Source organism: Phytophthora cinnamomi, assembly GCF_018691715.1.
Source record: "Phytophthora cinnamomi strain GKB4 chromosome Unknown Contig0, whole genome shotgun sequence".
Lineage (NCBI taxonomy): Eukaryota > Oomycota > Peronosporomycetes > Peronosporales > Peronosporaceae > Phytophthora > Phytophthora cinnamomi.
The window spans coordinates 1,789,239-1,807,735 of record NW_027150933.1 but is presented as its reverse complement, the minus strand read 5'-3'; the positions used below and the strand labels follow the sequence as shown (position 1 = coordinate 1,807,735).

At 52.9% G+C, this 18,497-nt stretch overlaps 4 protein-coding genes across 4 annotated transcripts; 1 reads left to right on the top strand and 3 right to left on the bottom strand.

Moving 5' to 3' along the window:
- Positions 1-4,679: 4,679 nt before the first annotated feature.
- IUM83_01988 (uncharacterized protein) lies at positions 4,680-5,171 on the top strand (the record flags this gene model as incomplete). Its single annotated transcript, XM_067925883.1, has 1 exon — positions 4,680-5,171. One exon carries the CDS (start codon positions 4,680-4,682, stop codon positions 5,169-5,171), a length of 492 nt encoding a protein of 163 aa, XP_067800995.1.
- Positions 5,172-5,783: 612 nt separating this feature from the next.
- Positions 5,784-6,586, bottom strand: IUM83_01987 (NAD-specific glutamate dehydrogenase; the record flags this gene model as incomplete). Its single annotated transcript, XM_067925882.1, has 2 exons — positions 5,784-5,849; positions 5,906-6,586. 2 exons carry the CDS (start codon positions 6,584-6,586, stop codon positions 5,784-5,786), a joined length of 747 nt encoding a protein of 248 aa, XP_067800998.1.
- A 14-nt stretch (positions 6,587-6,600) lies between these two features.
- IUM83_01986 (NAD-specific glutamate dehydrogenase) lies at positions 6,601-7,038 on the bottom strand (the record flags this gene model as incomplete). Its single annotated transcript, XM_067925881.1, has 1 exon — positions 6,601-7,038. The coding sequence occupies one exon, from the start codon at positions 7,036-7,038 to the stop codon at positions 6,601-6,603; it is 438 nt and encodes a 145-aa protein (XP_067800727.1).
- Positions 7,039-7,083: 45 nt separating this feature from the next.
- On the bottom strand, positions 7,084-7,401 carry IUM83_01985 (NAD-specific glutamate dehydrogenase; the record flags this gene model as incomplete). The annotated part of the gene is made up of 1 exon (XM_067925880.1): positions 7,084-7,401. One exon carries the CDS (start codon positions 7,399-7,401, stop codon positions 7,084-7,086), a length of 318 nt encoding a protein of 105 aa, XP_067800997.1.
- Positions 7,402-18,497: the final 11,096 nt, after the last annotated feature.

Below are 18,497 nucleotides of genomic sequence, written 5' to 3'. Positions count from 1 at the left end.
CGTTTCAACTCGGGACACTACGCGCTGCGCGGGGTCCCAAAACCCTATAGGATCGCTACGCTCGCTCTGCCAGAACCTTAAGCTCGCTGCGGCTCGCACGCGTCGCCTCCGCTTGGTAGGCAGATCACTGCTGGGTCCTGGGTTTGCAGCCGCGTGCTACGAACACGGACTGTCAAACCGCAGGCGGGGGCTCGCTACGCTCGCTCGAGCCATCCGCCCCCACGGTCGGACCAATCAGAGCTCTGCATATCACGTTTGACTCAAGCTCACTATATTTGATACGAGGTCCGATGATTTGCACAAATTAACTAGAGTTTTGTAATAAACCGCAGTAAGTACGGTCCGACAAGTATGAAATTCTTCCATACCAGTCTGCTATTACGCATATGAGACCGCGCAGAACGAAATGTTATTTTCTCAAAACACGATTCTGCGATTGATGGCTCAATCGAAAGATCTAGATCCGCTCTATCCAAATATGTATTTCGTGCTATTTAAGCCTCGAGGGTTCGATGCGGTAGCAGCTATGAAAATTTTGGAAGTTGACAATTTTCTTAAGTTAATGACGAGCCGAACATGCTCAAAACGCTTGACCCTGAAAAGACTAGCGAAGTAAGTTGCACAGGGAGATCGGTTTCTTGATGTGATGCCTTGAATGGGTTTTGGAAAGTGAACTTCGTTAGACTGAGCGATCTCCGCTCATTCCCTGTCAGTTAGTTGTGCTGTTTACCCTAGAGATTATACGTCGAGGAGTTGTCAGCACCAGAGCTCTTAGCAATCACTCTGACAACGTCAACCACCATCATTCGCAACCTCTCAAGTTGACTACTACTTACACAGGTGGCATACCTGACTGGTCCATGCACACATGCGGTCAGCATCCGTTCAGCATGTGTCCGGAGCAGTTCTGAGGATATCATCACCAGCCAACGCTCCATCTCAATTTGAATAGGGCATCATGCCGCTTGCCACGACAAGCTTCGACGAACTGCGGGGTCGGCAGTGGCTTTGTTAGGTAGTCAGCAAACTGCATTGTGGAAACAACGTGCTCAATGTCGATGTGTCCCGCGTCAATATGATCACGAATGAAGTGCAATCGCAGATCGATGGATTTCGCGCGTGCTCTGTATCCATGGGTGGATGCGATGCTAATAGCCGCCATGTTATCCACCTTGACATGCGTCGGGCCAACCACGTGAGCTCCAATTTCGTCGAGGAGTTGGCGCAGCCACTCCAGCTCCTGCGTTGCCAGCGTCAACGCCATGCATTCGGCCTTGGCGGTCGAAAGGCGATTGCTCTTGAACACCACCGGCGCTCCATCCATAAGCACCATCGCACCAGATGTAGCGTGGCGTGTAGCGATGTCACCTCCCCAGTTAGCATCACAGTAGGCTGAAATGGTCAAACCCTTCTGTTATCTGCGCTTGAACACTAGCTCCATCCGTTCAATGCCTTTGAGGTAGCGAAGCACACGTATTGCAGCGTGCCAGTGTTTTGCTTGAGTTTTGTCTAGATACTGAGATAGTGTGATCAACGACGCAACGATATCAGGACGGGATCCAATTGCAACGTAGCTTAATGATCCGATTAAGTAACGATACGGCTTTTCCGATGGTAGCAGTGGTAGTCCGTCTTCCGGGCGGAGATCCTGTCCGACTGTGTTAGGGTACGAACACTAAGTGCGTCTGCCTGTCCGAAGCGTTCAATGTGGTGACGTGCCTCCCAGAAATCGCAAACTCATATCCTAGAATCCCAGGTCAAAACCTCAGGAATTTCAGAACCCGAGTGCGCGATCCCGGAATCACTCGACGCTCAGACTGCGTCGGGAGGGCGTTTGTGTTCCCTCGCTTGTATTCCCTTGGGTGGTTCTTGACGGGAGCTACGCTGTGGCCCAGACGTGGGTCGGCCACACCAGCTGCCGCTTGATCCCAGAAATCTCCTAATCCACTTGATCGAAGCTTGGCCCTGGCCCAGTAGATCCCAGTTTGCACATGTCCGCTCGAACCCGAAATGCCCCCGGTTTTCCGTTTAAAATATACAAACTTCACTCTCCACACAAACTCCTGTCCACTTCATCTCAGACCCTGGGCTCGGTTCTTAACAGCTTCCACTTTCCCCGCGACTCCGGCTTCGAGTCGATTCAGTCACTCCACTTCCTCCGGGTGGTTCAGATTGGGAACTGCGTACGGGATCTGCACTCGCTCCTTGATTCGAAGGAGCCAAAGGAAATTAACCCGGGATGGGTCTGCCAATCCCAGACCTCTGCGTCTGCACTCTGGGGCAACCGTGCACCATGCCGACTTGGGCGAAGCAAAAGTGGACCCAAGAACCACTATCCTGGGATCCAAGCCACACGGATTTCCCAGCAACGCTCGCAAACCACTATCACGAGGCGCTGCTCTGCCGAAACCTCAATGCCAATCACCTGCGACCCGAAATATGAAGCACCACCAGCAACCCAACCGAAGCCAGTCAACCGATGAGTGTGGGCGCACGTCAACCAAGCTAATAACGAAATAAACTCGAAAATTACTTAATTAACGAGCTTGAATTTATTTGGAGTGGGTATCTACACCGGTGCGCGCTTGTTCCTTGTGCCGCTTGAACCCTTTGCGAATCCGCAGCACTCTCTTATGTCCTTGGGGGCAAATTGAACTCTGATTATAATTAGGGAAAATTCCAAAATACGTCCGTAAAACTGAACTAATTCCAAACCGCGTCCGCGGCATACAATTACGGACCGTAATCACCCTTAATAGAAGGACGTGTGCCCCTTTTGTACGCGTATCCGTTTGGTTCCATGTACTCCGTATGTGACAATCGGGTTAAATATATCCACGAGTCTCTTAAATTGGAAGCACCATTTTTTATTTGGCATCAATGGAGCAAGACCAGCGTTTCCTCAGCAAAGAAGAATTCAAGCTGGCTGTGGCTTCTTTGTTTGTACAAGACTGCAGATCTCCATGTTACATACAGAACAGCAAGGAGAAGATTAAGGTAGTGTGCAAGATGGCACATGCGAGTATTATATTAACGCGCGTATAGACATTGCTGGTGCGGTTCGTGTCTCTTCAGTTCGATCGGAGCACTCTTGCGCTGTGGCCGGTTTGCCTCTGGCCAAAGGAAACTGGTTACTAAAAGTAGCAGAGGAAGCGGCGCGCTATCAATCTCAGTTGAAGCAAAGTGATGTTATATCGCGGGCGCGAGAAGAGTATGGAGTCCGTGTTTCGTACAAATAAGCCCGCACAGCTGTTACGCGAATCAAAGCATCGTCATTAGATCGAGGCGTGGCGAGCATTTCGGTGCTCATTCCATGGTTATCGGCAATATGTGAAGCAAACCCAGGTTCAACCTATGATTCTGAAGTGGTAGACGGCCGTATCCAACGCGTGTTTTTGGCACTTTCGCCATGATTACAAAGTGCGTTATCGTGTCTTCCTGTGGTTTCTTTAGATGCTTGTCATCTCAAGTGTGATCTCGGCAGCACCTTGTTTTGTGCGACTATGCTCAGTCCCAATCATGACATCGCCATAGTTGCGCTAGGCATCGCTCCTATCGAAGATGGTGATGCGTGGCCATGGTTTTTATCTCATCTACGTAACTCCAGGCGGTTGTTTGGTCGAGGTGATTTGGTAGTTATGAGTGATCGCGAAAAAGGAATTGCTAGTGCTGTGGCTAGTCTAATTTCTCATATACCGCACAGCTATTGCTTCCAGCATGTCGAGAAAAACGTCAAGACACGGTTTAGAACTGACTTGGGAGGGCGTATTCACAAACTAGCCGTGACGTTGGAAAAGCACGAAGTGTTCGAACTTGTGGGTGAATGTGTGGTAATTTCCCGTGACGCGGTCGAATATTTGGAAGGTAAAACGTTTTGTGCCTTGTACTCCATACGTACCATGTATACTAATTGTGTTGTATCCATTGTGTGTGGTGTAACCGTGTCGGATGATGTAACCTATATGTATCATGTTGTCTGCATGTATCATGCGTATTTTTTGTGTTAACTGAGATCGATGCAACATGCTGGAGATCAACTGAGTTTCCTCGTGCGCGGTTTGGTCAGGTTACCTCGAATATTTCCGAAAGCGCCAATTTGGATTTTGCCTGAGTGGCTGGGTTGTCTGGCAAACTTTGTCGTAGAAAAGAAGAGGGGACGTCCGAGGGAAGTTCGATTACGCAATCGATCCGAATATATCAATGGAGACTCGCCGATACATTGTGGCAGTTGCGGAAAGGCAGGGCACAACATTCGCACATACAACCGTCGACAAGTATATAGAGTCAAGAGGAGGAAGAAGAAGAAGAAGAAGAAGACATACTCGAGAAAACAAACGATTTAGCCAGAGAGACCGTAAATCGTTCAAACTTACTATATATGCATTTCGACACAACACTATATCGACACATTACCACAATCGGAAATGGCTTTACACGTTAGTTTGTTGTATTAGTTGTATTATTGTAATGTGTGGGATGTAACCCTATTGTGTCTTGTACTCGTGACGTATCATGTACCTGAAGTATAATGTATCCAACTTGTGATATTGTAGTAATATTGTGTGGTAAACATTGGAAAGATGTGTATTCGTTTTGACGATGCCATGGCATGAATAATGATTTATTTTGCGTATTGTACACCACCGTCCCCTCCGTGACCATAGCGAATTTGGAAAGCGATGGAACGCAAGGACACTGGAGCCTCGAAGAAGACGGCCAAGCCAGCCAAGATCAAGAAGCGCGATGGTGTGGTCTGCATTTACCCGGGTTGTTATATGCAGCTTACCACCGGAAAGTTTCATAGAAACTTCATGGCAAAGCATCGACAAGATGAGACGTGGCAGCCCTCGTATCGCTCGGATTGTGATAGGGCTACACGCGACCCAAACCTGCTAACTGACCCGGAGGGATGCAAGGTGGCTATTCCCCTTCTATTGAACGACATTTGCAACCAGATCCAATCAGTCCACGAGCGTATGACCAGCTTCGAGGATTTTGTACTCGACAGCTTCCTTGGAAACGGGCGCGATAAAACCCAAGGTGGTGATCGGAAGTGTGCGCACGGACGTGGTGACGATCAGGAAGGGGGTGCTGAGGATGAGGAGAACGAAGCGGGTAAGGAAAATGAGGAAGAATGCCAGGAAGACCATGAGGGAGGGGGGAGGAAGTAGCGCACGAGGAACAGGAAGATCATGAGGCTGGAAAGGACGAGGAAAGTGATAACGAGAATCTGTAGGAACCAGAGCGATGAGTTCCCCGCGCGCTTGTTCGAAGGGGAAACGGAAACGTACCTCGACTCTTGCGGCTGCTACCCCACCCACCAAGAAGTGCCGGACTTCAATCACGAAATCTCCAGCTATGAGCACACGTCGCCGCCAGTAGTCACAAGAAACTTGTACTAGTTAATTGCGTTCCTGCAAGTACTAACCACAAACAAACATTTCGCTTTAAAACTGCTTGTGTTCTCTGTTGCGCCGATGGTTCTGCTCTGGTAGCAGTATCCGAGTTGATGTTGTTAGACGTGCTAGTCGTTTCAGCATCGCCACTGCTTGTGGTCATAGCATAGTTAGAGCTCTCCGTGCTCGAAGGTTCAGAACCAGTATAGCTGCTCGTCATGCTCTGCGTTTTTTTTAAGTCGTCGAAGCTGGACAGGGGCAGCGACTCGACCACCAGACGCAGTAGCTCGCCCATGTCGAGGTACTGCAGGCCCTCGACTACACTCGTGCCGACGGAAATGCTGATGACGCGCAAGTTGCTGCCGTACTCGCGGTGCAGGATCTTGCTCACATTGCCAGCAACGTCACCATTGATTCCACCTGCGTGAACCGCTGCTTGGTGGGGTCAATGTTCTGCGAGCACAAGGCGACATGGTCACAACCACACCCTCGCTGGTGACACCGTACACCTTGTTGTCGAAGCTGGCGTCGGGATTTGAGCTGATGAATGCGCGCGGAATTGGGTGGCCGCACACGCCGAACGGGGTGTCCTTGCCCACTGTGCCGTAGCCCATGACCTTGGGGTCAATGCGGAGCGACAGAGCGTAGCGCTCGCGCACTAACTTGTTGGTGCGGAGCGTGTCGCGGACGGCATTGGCCATACAATTCAGCAGCACAATGGCGTCCCAGTGATCGGCGTTGCGGTGAATGTCCGCGTTGATCTCGTCGACGATAGCATCCTGCGCCGCGTCGGTCAAAGCCTGCTGCTGCAGGTCGAACTTCCTCAGAAAGAAGTCCGAGATGCGCGAAGCGAAGGGCCGGTGCTGATCGTGCTCCAGCGTCGCCATGATGCTTGTCAAAGCGTACGCGAAGGGGCCCTTGTTTGCCAGGACGCCTTGCAGAATGTTGCGATAGGGGTATATGAGTTCGGCGCGAAAGATGACCAGGTCGGGGTGCTGCAGCGTCCGGTGCACGGGGTGGTCGTCCACCCACTTGAGGTACTTGAGGTTGCCCGAGATCCTGGACCACTCGAACTCGAAGTTGTCGTGCAGGGTCTGCACGCTGGGCTGCACGAGGATGCGGACTATGGCCACGTGGCCGTCACCGTTGTTGCTCTCCGTGTCCTTGATCACGTCCAGGTGGGCGCGCATCACGTTGGGGTTGCTCAGGCCCAGGCAGGTGGCAGCCTCTGCATGAAGCTCTTGGGGATCACGTTAGACGCCACAATGACCAGCATGGTCTGCGGGACGCCGCTGGCGGCGTACTTGTTCTCCTTGTTGCGGTTCTCCCAGTTGTGCACGACGTCGACGGACACACCCTCGGTGCGCTCGCGCTGGAACAGCTCCATCTGCTTGGCGAGACGGCTGGGGTTGCTGAGCTGCATGTACATGGTGTTGCTCTGGTTAAGGAAGGCGACGACGGCCTCAGGCTCGAAGTGCGAACCGGCCTCTGGGTAGCACGCGTTGCCGGCGTACTTGCCGGTCTGGATGTAAGCGCAGAACTGCTGGGTGTTGACTCGAGCCTGCTTTTCGTCCTCGGTGTTGTTCAGGAAGGCCTCCTGCTGGCCGAAGCGGAAGATGTCGAGGCCGAGCGAGTCGTCCAGGGCTGTGAAGATCTTAACACGGGCCAGCGTGGCACTGTCCACCATCTACGGGATCTGGCCCAGCACGTGGGCCATACGTTCGGGGAAGTTGGCGCCCGAGAAGAAGCGGGAGTACACCGTGTGGTCGGACGAACGTAGCAGCACCCCGGGCTGATCTGGGCCGAGACGCTCCGTGATTTCGTCCAGGGGGTGCACGCGGTCTTCCTCCTGCACGGAGGGGAAATACGATGGCGGCATGTTCTCTAGGTAGGAGGGCACGGCGATGCCAGCGGCGTCCTTCTGGAACTTGTCGAGCGCGTGCAGTATTTCCTTCTCATAGACCTCCACGTCCACGTTGCTCTGCGCCAAGAAAGCTCGGGACAGCGCCGACTGTTCAGGAGCTTTGGTCTACTTCCGATTACGGACATCCGGTGGCCGCGCGTGTTGGACTCTCTCTGCTGCTGTCGTAAGAGAACATATCTGTTCTTCTATTAAGGGTGATTACGGTCCGTAATTGTACGCCGCGGACGCGATTTGGAATTGGTTCAGTATTACGGTCGTATTTTGGAATTTCCCCTTAAAATTAACACATGCAAACGGAGACCTACCGGCGCGAAGGCGCCGCTCCGCATCAAATAGCTACAAAATGAAGTGAGTGACTGCGCATCCTATCCCGGCTCTTCCCATCAATCTCGGGTTTGGTCAAAAGTACTACTCCGTCTCAAAATTGATGTCCCATCCCACTCTTTTTTTAGTCTCGAACATGATGTCCTCAAACTTTATTTGATTTAACTATGGTGAGTAGTCTGCAATTCATGTCGCATGTGTGCATGGCGATCTGGGATCGGGCACTCAGCGGGGATCAACAACGTTGATCTGGGATCCGCCAAGCCATGTTCAAACCCACGCCACACTCTGAGATCCGAGGGTCCACGCTGGTATGTGTGCGACAATACTGGGATCACCGCGTAACTCTGGGATTGACCAAGCTGATCTGGAATCCATCGAACTGCATTCATGCCTAGGCTGGAATCCGAGATCCGGTCGACCAAGCCAACCCTGGGATCGTCATGCAACCCTGGGATCCGAAGGTACTTGCAGGCACTTCAGCACACCAAACACTCTCCCAGGACGCCGTGGCTCCACTGCAACCTCGCTGGTTTTCCCAGAGCACAAGGCCTTCATCACACTATAGTACTCTGGGATCGCCATCAAACTCTGGGATACAAGGTCCTACGCTCAGACTCCACACCATGTTGGCTTCCAGAACGTCACCGCATCACAACAGCATGCCTGCAGCGCTCACGCGCCAGCTCGCCACCTCTTTTTGTCGCACACTATCGAGCCAGTATCCAAACGTACTTGTAATGTCTCACATCACTCGATTCTGGGACCGAGAGGGGTCGTTGACATTCGTTGATGGGTTGAGACCAAAGAATTTGGACCAACATCATAATATCTATCATACGAGAAATAAACTGCGACTGCTTCCGTCGTAGCTCTCCTTGCGCGCTGTTGTAGAGGATCTCCATACACAGTACATAACGTACATCACAAGCGATTTCATCTTAAAGTGCTTTGAGAGACTGCGCTCGATCTCCTCAGCTTCATTTTCGTCTGCGCACCCAACGAACAAATCATCGACGTACAGCACTACGAAGACAGATTCATGGCGGTCAACTCGAATAAATAGACAGGAATCATTTCGGCATTGCTTGAATCCCATTTCGATGAAGCCGCATCGGATGGGCTTGAACCAAACTGCCTCTGCCTGTTTCAATCCGTACAAACTGCGATGCAGTCGGCATACCATTCCTCCCGAGTGCGGATGCCTAACGGGGTTGTGATGAAGACAACCTCGCCGAAATCGCCAATGAGAAATGCGATTTCGACATCAAAATGCTTGTTGAAGTAGCCCGTATGATTGCATACAACAAAGAAGACACGCAGCGTCGGTAGATCAGCAACATGTTATTACGTCTCATGGTAATCGATGCCGAACGTTTGCAGGAAGCAGAGGGCGACAAGTCGCGCCTTGTATCTTACGATTTCACCGTTTTCGTTTCTCTTTAGTGCAAACACCCACTTGCAGCCAACGGCCTTCATGCCTGGAGATCGCCGCACGATGTCCCACGTGTGGTTTCGGATATGGGGTCGCTGCTCTGAACGGATTTCCTCTTTTCATTTGGCTGCATCCGATGAATCCATAGCTTCTCGAAATGTGAGCGGAACGTCTACAGAAGCAAGGGCAGTCTCGTAGCCATCATCAAGTCGATGTCATTTGGGTTCGGGCTCCGTCCCTTCGTTACTAGATGTATCACTGTCTGGACTAGCGCTCGATGCAATAACATTTAAAGGAGCAGGAACCAGTACAAGTTGCTCATCCTCGTCGTTAGGTCGGGATGGCGGAAGCGGAAGCTGCTCGTCACTTCCTCAAGCACTAGAAAGAACTTGTGGTACTATTTCAAGCCCGACCACATATGGTTCTCCCCCTCGTTCAAGTGGCTAGTCAATCGCGGCCTTCCCACATTAGTCAACTAGGTAATTGAAGTAGGCTCCAAGACGCGCACCACATTGCTATTCCGAGCTTGGAGATATTGTACACTGTCAAGTCGTCTGAGGTTTCCAACGAGTGTGCTACCGACACAGTCAAATCAGAAGCGAGTGATCCTTCCTCATCCACATCTATCGAAGTCGATGCTGGGTTCAGGGCGGCCATGACCACATCCGCAGGTGGAAGGGGGCCAGGTCTGTGGTCGTCTTCACCAGCGTCATCGTCAAGCAGTGTAGGTTCTGGTTTATCACTGCGATCACCCATGGTTTGAACTGTTGATGGAGGGTGATCATCAACCTTGGTGCTGCGGGCAGTAGCTATTCGAGTCGCATCAAAATTCCATACCCGATAGGTTTTAGCGTTGTCTGCATAGCCCAGCACCATGCACTTGTGCGCTTGGCTATCCCACTTGAAACGCAGACTCTTATCAACATGCATGAAACCTCGTGCACCAAACACACGGAGATGATCCAGCACCGGTTCAGTCTTCCAGAACGCAGCGTATAGAGTTGTGTCACCTCTAGCTGCGTTTCACGCGGGCGAATAATCTTAACGTGGGGGTCGAGCGATTCGCTCGACACTGAGTCTCTGTGCTTTGAGGACGAGTCCTCCTCTCCCTCCATATCTTCATCATCGTCGTCGAAGTCGATGACGTCGCCATACTTCGCCTTCTGGCGCTCGAAGTAGTCATCGATGGAGAGATGACTCTCCACCGACTTCGGATTCTTCTTTTCTTGAGGCGCGCTCATCGTTGAACGAGGGCGGGTTTCTTCTCCAAACGCGGAGAATTGACGAATGGTCAATTCAGAAGATTGACGTACGGAGACCCCGCACGTCTAACCTTAAGGGGGGGATGGTCTAACGGGGTTACACGCACAAGTGGCTAGAAGCCACTTGTGATTTTAACAGATAAAATATCTGTTAAAAGTTTTAGATACTTCCTCACTTTGGTGTAAGTCACACCAATGGATACATTGAAGTGGGCCACCACAATGAGTGGTCCACACCTACCCAAAGATCCTATTGGTAGAAAGCAGCATCGTTCTACCAATTAGAGGCGTGCATAATGGCGGGGCTCTGACAACCAGCCGCTGTCAACCCCATTTATAGATGGTAAAACCGTTTTTAGCAGATTTTAGAGGAAGATCAATTTACAAACAATACAGTTCTCATTTTACCTTAAACTAGCTACTTGGAGTCTTGTCTAAGTTAACTTATATTTGTGTATTCAAATATAATTAACCCAAGTAATTACTACGTACTTACGCTTCCTCATGCACGTTGCGCAACGTGTAAGCTAAAGTAGTGAGTCAAGTTAGACCCACTACACCTGGTAGCACTTTGTAGTCTGTCCAACGACCGACTGCTTGACGTTCGTACAAGGAGTACGAACGCGGAGCCGAGAACCACGTGAGCACGGAGGTGCCCATGGAGAGCTCCAGCACGCCGTGCAGCGCATGTCGCACGCGCTGACTGTCCCCACCTGTCTGACCCAGAGTGGAAAGCCCTCCAGCGACTGTCAACAGTCATTGGAGAAGCGGCGACAGCTACGATGCTGCGTACGCTATCGCCGACGGAGCAACATGGTGTTGCTCTAGGGTTCATCATGAAGGAGCAGCGTGATGCTGCTTCCTCAGTGACGGCGTCGTCAGGGACGACACCGCGTGCTCAACCATTAAAGTTGAGCGTAAGCAATTACGTGGGAAGAGAGGGCGAGCCTCTCCTCCGGCGGCTTGTCGAGCTCCACACAGCCATAGCGGCTCGACGCATCGTCGACCCGCTGTCGGAGGTCGCGTTCACCATGTCCTGCCTTGGCGGACGCGCAAGGAGTTGGGCGTATGGACGCCGTCTCTCCGATCCTACGTGCTTCAGCACGTACGAAGTATTCAAATAGGAGCTCAGACAAGCGTTTGAGCCCACCGCAAAACGAGTTCCGGTCGAGGGCGGAGTTTCTCGACCTTCAGCAGGGTAAGCGTGACGTTCATGCTTACGCGCAGCGCGCACGATACTTGGTCTCAAATATCGTGACTAATCCAATTGACGAGGCGACTAAGGTGGTCACGTTCATGAAGGGACTTAGAGATGGGCCCGTGAAGACCCATCTCTTCCGAGAGTACTCGAGTACTCTCGAAGCTGCAATCACCCTTGCCATGCAAGAAGAGTTTAGCCTGCGGCAGCCTAAACTCCATGTAAACGTACCGAGGTCGCAACCGCGCCCGGTAGCGAGGACGGGAGGTCCGGAACCAATGGACCTCTCGAATGCAACGGCTGTTGGCTACTAGCAGCAGGGAGGCAATGTGCGATGCTTCCGTTGCGGAAGGATCGGTCACTTTGCACGGGAGTGCACAGCTCCCATGCCCCCTGGAGGTGGCCACAAAAAAACGCGAACATCCAGTAGGCGCGGGGCGCCCTACTGGTAATGCAGTCACGCGTGCCGACATCTGGCACGCGACACTGAGGACTGCAACCCCAGTGAGATTAGCTCTCGCTGCAAGAAACAAAATGACAGGCCGATCCTAGTCATCTTGAAGGTAATGTCGAATAGAGCGAGCGACTCTCTTCGCGCTCTGATAGATTCGGGCGCGTCGTGCAATTTTGTTCGACTGCGGAGCCTGCCCAGTCTCGACTTCGAGGAGGTAGAGGTACCTCAAAGTCTACTGGAAGTTCGATTGGCAACAGGTGCCATCGTGACGACCGAGAAGCGCGTTGTGAACGTGCGCTTCTCGTACAAACAACGGGTGTTTGTCGAACACTTTATCATCCTGGACCTGGACGATAAGTTCGACGTGGTAATGGGCATGCCGTGGCTGGCACGGCATGATCCGGTAATAGACTGGAAGAAACGCACGAGCGTGCGCTTCGGTCGCGACTGCAGAACAGAGAACAATGGCCATGTTACCGCAGCACACGCACCAGCAGGTGCGCGCGGCTCACCAGTCGAGACAGCGCTTAATGCTGCTGTCCCGGAGTGCCCAAGACGTGCGCGAGGGCGCGCACAAGTGAGACCAACGTCGGCAATGCTGCCGACGTCAGAAGAAAAAGATGTGTCGGTTCCGGGAACCAATACCCACGTTCAAGCGTGTAAGGGACAGTCACTGACCCGAAGAGGTCAGGTCGACAACGACGCACCCTCGGTCATGAGGGGCTCCACCAATGAATGGTGTCGAGGTGACAAAGGGGTCAACTCCGGGAGTTGACGCTGCAAACAGTGCGGACGGTTGCAAACGTACCGCACTGACGCAATTTGCATGTTGTCGTGCAGCCGGGCTGCTCGACGAAGCTCCATGCGGTCAAGCCGGGCTTGATATCGCGCACCCGGGCTGGGCCCGCCGGCGATCGATTGTCCACGGCCGGGACTGGGCCACAAGAACGGAGCCGGGCTCCGCTCAACGAGACGACGGCGCATGCGAAGAACGCTGCGCAAGTCTCGGTCCGGGACCGAGTCGCTACAAGAACTGTCTGCTGAACAGACTGAGGCGGCGACGCCGGACGTCGAGACGCTAAGCGTCTTGACGCGCACCGATACTGGACTCCAGTATCGTGAAATGGAACTCGCTAATCCTCCGACGACGGCGTCGGAGTTGACTTCGCTTCCAGTCATGATCTGGAAGCGCTTCATGCGCGACTTGCACGATGGGTGCATCGAGCAGATCTGCGTCCTTTCGAACAGCGAAAGAACGGAAAGCGAGAGTGAGGCGCTGAGGCAGCTCTTCATGGGAAGTACCACTGAGAGTGAAAACACTCTGAGTGCGAAGGCGATGCGAGAGCGCTTCGAGGAACAAGACTGGGACTCGCTTAAGTCGAGTCCCTATTACGAATTATTGAGGGAGTACAAAAACGTACTCCCGGAAGAGATTCCTGCGGAGCTTCCGCAGGATAAGGGTATACAGCACGAGATTGGTCTCGTGCCGGACACGAAGTACTGTGTCACGCGGCAGTGGCCACTGCCGCGAGAGCAAGTAAAAGCAATCGACGACTTCTTTGAAAGTCGTCGCAAAGCAGGACAAGTGCGGGAATCAAAGTCCCCGCACAGTGCTCCGACGTTCTGTGTCAAAAAGCCACAGGACGGATGACGCATCAGTCATACCTACAACAAGCTGAACGATGCGACGGTACCGGCGCAGACGCCGATACCGCGAAAAGATGTTATCATCAATTCGATGGCTTGGAGCACCGTTTACAGTGGTCTCGACTTGCGAGATGGATTCTACCAAATCCTAATGCGTGAGAGGGATATCCCTCTCACTGCAGTGAGCACGCGAAGCGGCATGCTCTGGGAATGGCTAGTAATGCCACAGGGGCTTAAGAACGCCCCTGCGACTTTCAGCAGGTGCGTGACGCACTTGTTGCGTTCAGTGCGCGACTGCGCGACGAGCTACCTCGACAATGTGTTCATCCACAGCCGGGCTGTGGACGGGAAGACCGAGATTGAGATGCACCGGGCGCATCTCCGAAAGCTACTTGAGCTTATGCGAAAACATAAGCTCTACGCGAACCTGAAGAAGTGTATCTTCGGGGTGAGCGAGATACCCGTCCTCGGATGTCTCGTAGGGAAAAATGGCGTTCGCCCTGACCCGGAAAAGGTCAGAGTGATTAACGAATGGCCAACACCTTCAACTGGCAAGGAACTGAGGCAGTTCCTTGGCTTGACCACGTACTTGTGCAAGTACGTGGAGGATTATGCGGGCAAAATCCGCCCGCTGTCACAACTTCTTAAGAAAGAAGCTGTGTGGAAGTGGACAACCGATTGCCAAAGGCATTCAATGCAGTCAAGCAGGGCTTGACTGAGGCGCCGATCTTGGCAGTGGCTGACCAAAATCGCCCATTTCACGTAGTGTGTGACGCATCCGATTTCGCGATCGGATGCGCGTTGATGCAGCACGATCACGACGGCCGTGATCGTGTCGTCTACTACCAATCGCGTCAGCTGAAGCCAGCTGAGCGCAACTATCCGGTACATGACAAGGAACTCCTTGCTATGAAATACGCACTCGCAAAGTTCCGAGTGTATTTGCTTGGAAGTAGACCGTTTGTGGTCTACACCGACCATGCATCACTGCGCACTGCAGTGAAGTCGCCACACATTTTACAAAGAATGGCGAGATGGCTCTCATTCTTTGCGGAGTATAACTTCCGGGTCGAATACAAACCCGGAAGATTGAATGTAGTGGCCGACGCGTTATCACGTCGGCCGGACTACGCAGAAGCTGCTGACGTCAATGCCATTGACGTCATGCAATCGAGCAAACCCACATCGTCTCCGTTGGACGATGTGAAGGTCGCGTACGCGCACGACGCGGACACGAAGCTCTTGCTGGCCTATGGCGCAGCGTCTTCTGACAAGTCCCGTCAGAAGCTGCCCAAGCACCTTCGAGCGCGTGCACTCCGCTTTCGAGTGCACGACGGAATACGGCTTTACAATGCAGTCGACGACAACGCGATCCGCGTTGTCGTGCAGAATGATCATGACCTGCGACTCAGGATCATGTACGAAAATCATGATGCCCCGACTGCGGGACATCTCAGACGTGAGAAGACATACGTCCTTCTCACGCGCGACTTCTACTGGCACCACCAGTACAAGTGGGTGCGCAAGTACATCCGTGCTTGCGAGGTATGCCAACGCGTAAAGCCTGCGCGAATGGCGCAGGCTCCTTTACAATCACTACCGACTCCGTCGGAGTGTTGGAAGTCCATGTCTTTGGACTTCATCTTGGGTCTTCCCCCGGACAGCGGAGGGAATACCGGTGTTGTGGTCTTCGTCGTCCGCTTCAGCAAGATGGTACATCTTGCTGCGGTGCCGGCAGAGGTGACCGCGAAGCAGACGGTCCGTCTGTTCGTCGACATGGTGTTCAAACACCATGGCATGCCGACCGACATCGTGTCGGACAAAGACCCGCGCTGCACAGCGCACCTGTCGCAAGAAGTGTTTACACTTCTTGGGAGCCAGCTTTCAATGTCGACTGCGGATCGTCCACAGGCGGACGGTCGAACCGAGCGCGTGAATCGCATGCTCGTCGATATTTTGAAGAGCTACGCTCACTCGTTCCAATACTGGAGCGAGCGGAATGACTTCAGCTCTGATGCAATCAACTTACTTACCAAAAGACAAGCCGTGATTCGGTTTGTCCAGGATGCAATAGCTACTTCGGTTGATCAACAAAACTGAACGCAGACAAGGCAGAGGCAACACAAATGAATTCAAAGTTAGTTCGTTGGTTTTGTTAGCTACTCAAAACCTGCCTAAACATGCAGTTTCGGATTTCGGAGCAAGCAAGCTTGCTCCGCGCTTCATCGGGCCGTTCACTGTGTTGGTACGGCACGGCAACGCTTACACACTAGAGATACCGTCTAGCATGCGCCTCCATCCGACCTTTTACGTCGGACGGCTGAAGCCATACCTGCAGCACGAGCCATCTAGCTTGGCTGACCCGAAGCCTCGGCAAGAGCCGAGGCAAAAGCGGAAGCCTTGGCCTCGGCGACGGGCAGCCTCTCCTCCAGCGCGCGGACGCGCTGGAGCAACTCCTTCACCCGGGTCCGCAACTCGACCTGGATATTCGAGGCGGTTTGGGAGACCGCCGCGACTTGGGCCTTCTGGTCCGCCAGCTCCTGCTTCAGGGCGGCGAACTCAGCGCCCTGCAGACGCTCCACGGCGGTCACCCGGTCGTGGAGAGACGCGTACTGATCAGCCCGGGGCTGATCATACCCGGGGCGTGTTCCCACCCCCGCCACCGCCGATCCGTGACGCCCGCGGCTCAACCCGCTGGATTGTTGAGCGGATTGTTGAGCGGATTGTTGACCATAGTATCCCGAAAACGAACCCTCAAGGGACTCGTTTTCGTATTCGTTGGAGAGGATTTCCCCCCCCATCAAGAGACATGGGAGCCGCGGAACGTCTTGCTGGAGGACGTTCCGGAAATGGTGAGGGCGTACGAGGAGCAGTACGCGCTGGTGCAGCGGAAGTAATACGAGCGCTGCGATCATCGCTAGCGCCCGAACCCTCACGTGCTAAGAATTTAGTACGGAGCTCTTTGAGACTCTCGGGCACACGGAATGACGTGTACCCGTTCAGGTCGCGGTCGCTCAAGCGGACCGCGCCTGGGAAAACGCTTCGGGCACTGATAGCCCTCGGGCACAGCGCACGGCACGTTAGCCTCCTCCGCAGCAACGCGGAGTTGCTCCAACTTCCACGCTTCGAGTACGTCTCGAAGCGATCACGCGCTGCTTAATCCGATCACGGTAAGCACTCGGCTTCTTGTTGAAGTTCTCAACAAAAGCATTCCAACTTTGACAACGTGCCTGCCACTCGGGCACTTTGCTGCGAGAAGATGTCTTCTTGCTTTGGAACCATCGGAGATCATGGAAGAGTCCGATGTAATAATCGCGCGTGTGATGCGTCTCCGCATCAAAGTGCAACTCGGCAGCCACGGCTTCATCTTTGATGGTGCTGCATACGTATAACGGCACCTCATCCGGAGGCACCGAGTTCCCATACCGGTCCGAGATCTCGGACGCGGACGGCATCCACGGATCGCGCGCTGCGCCTGCAGCGCGCGGAGAGCCTTAAACTTTGGAATCACGCACTGCAGCTGCAGCGCGCGGAGAACTGAGAGCCCCAGCGGAAGCGAGTGGGGTATCACTCTCAGTTCGCGAACGCTTCGAACTCGAAGCGTCCGATTCGTCCCCTTCACGCGGGCGAATAATCTTAACGTGGGGGTCGAGCGATTCGCTCGACACTGAGCCTCTGCGCTTTGAGGACGAGTCCTCCTCTCCCTCCATATCTTCATCGTCGTCGTCGAAGTCGACGACGTCGCCATACTTCGCCTTCTGGCGCTCAAAGTAGTCATCGATGGAGAGATGACTCTCCACCGACTTCGGATTCTTCTTTTCTTGAGGCGCGCTCATCGTTGAACGAGGGCGGGTTTCTTCTCCAAACGCGGAGAATTGACGAATGGTCAATTCACAAGATTGACGTACGGTGACCCCGCGTGTAGTGGTTCTAACTTGACTCACTACTTTTGCTTACACGTTGCGCAACGTGTATGAGGAAGCGTAAGTACGTAGTAATTACTTGGGTTAATTATATTTGAATACACAAATATAAGTTAACTTAGACAAGACTCCAAGTAGCTAGTTTAAGGTAAAATGAGAACTGTATTGTTTGTAAATTGATCTTCCTCTAAAATCTGCTAAAAACGGTTTTACCATCTATAAATGGGGTTGGCAGCGGCTGGTTGTCAGATCCCCGCCAATATGCACGCCTCTAATTGGTAGAACGATGCTGCTTTCTACCAATAGGATCTTTGGGTAGGTGTGGACCACTCATTGTGGTGGCCCACTTCAATGTATCCATTGGTGTGACTTACACCAAAGTGAGGAAGTATCTAAAACTTTTAACAGATATTTTATCTGTTAAAATCACAAGTGGCTTCTAGCCACTTGTGCGTGTAACCCCGTTAGACCATCCCCCCCTTAAGGTTAGACGTGCGGGGTCTCCGTACGTCAATCTTCTGAATTGACCATTCGTCAATTCTCCGCGTTTGGAGAAGAAACCCGCCCTCGTTCAACGATGAGCGCGCCTCAAGAAAAGAAGAATCCGAAGTCGGTGGAGAGTCATCTCTCCATCGATGACTACTTTGAGCGCCAGAAGGCGAAGTATGGCGACGTCGTCGACTTCGACGACGACGATGAAGATATGGAGGGAGAGGAGGACTCGTCCTCAAAGCGCAGAGGCTCAGTGTCGAGCGAATCGCTCGACCCCCACGTTAAGATTATTCGCCCGCGTGAAGGGGACGAATCGGACGCTTCGAGTTCGAAGCGTTCGCGAACTTAGAGTGATACCCCACTCGCTTCCGCTGGGGCTCTCAGTTCTCCGCGCGCTGCAGCTGCAGCGCGTGATTCCAAAGTTTAAGGCTCTCCGCGCGCT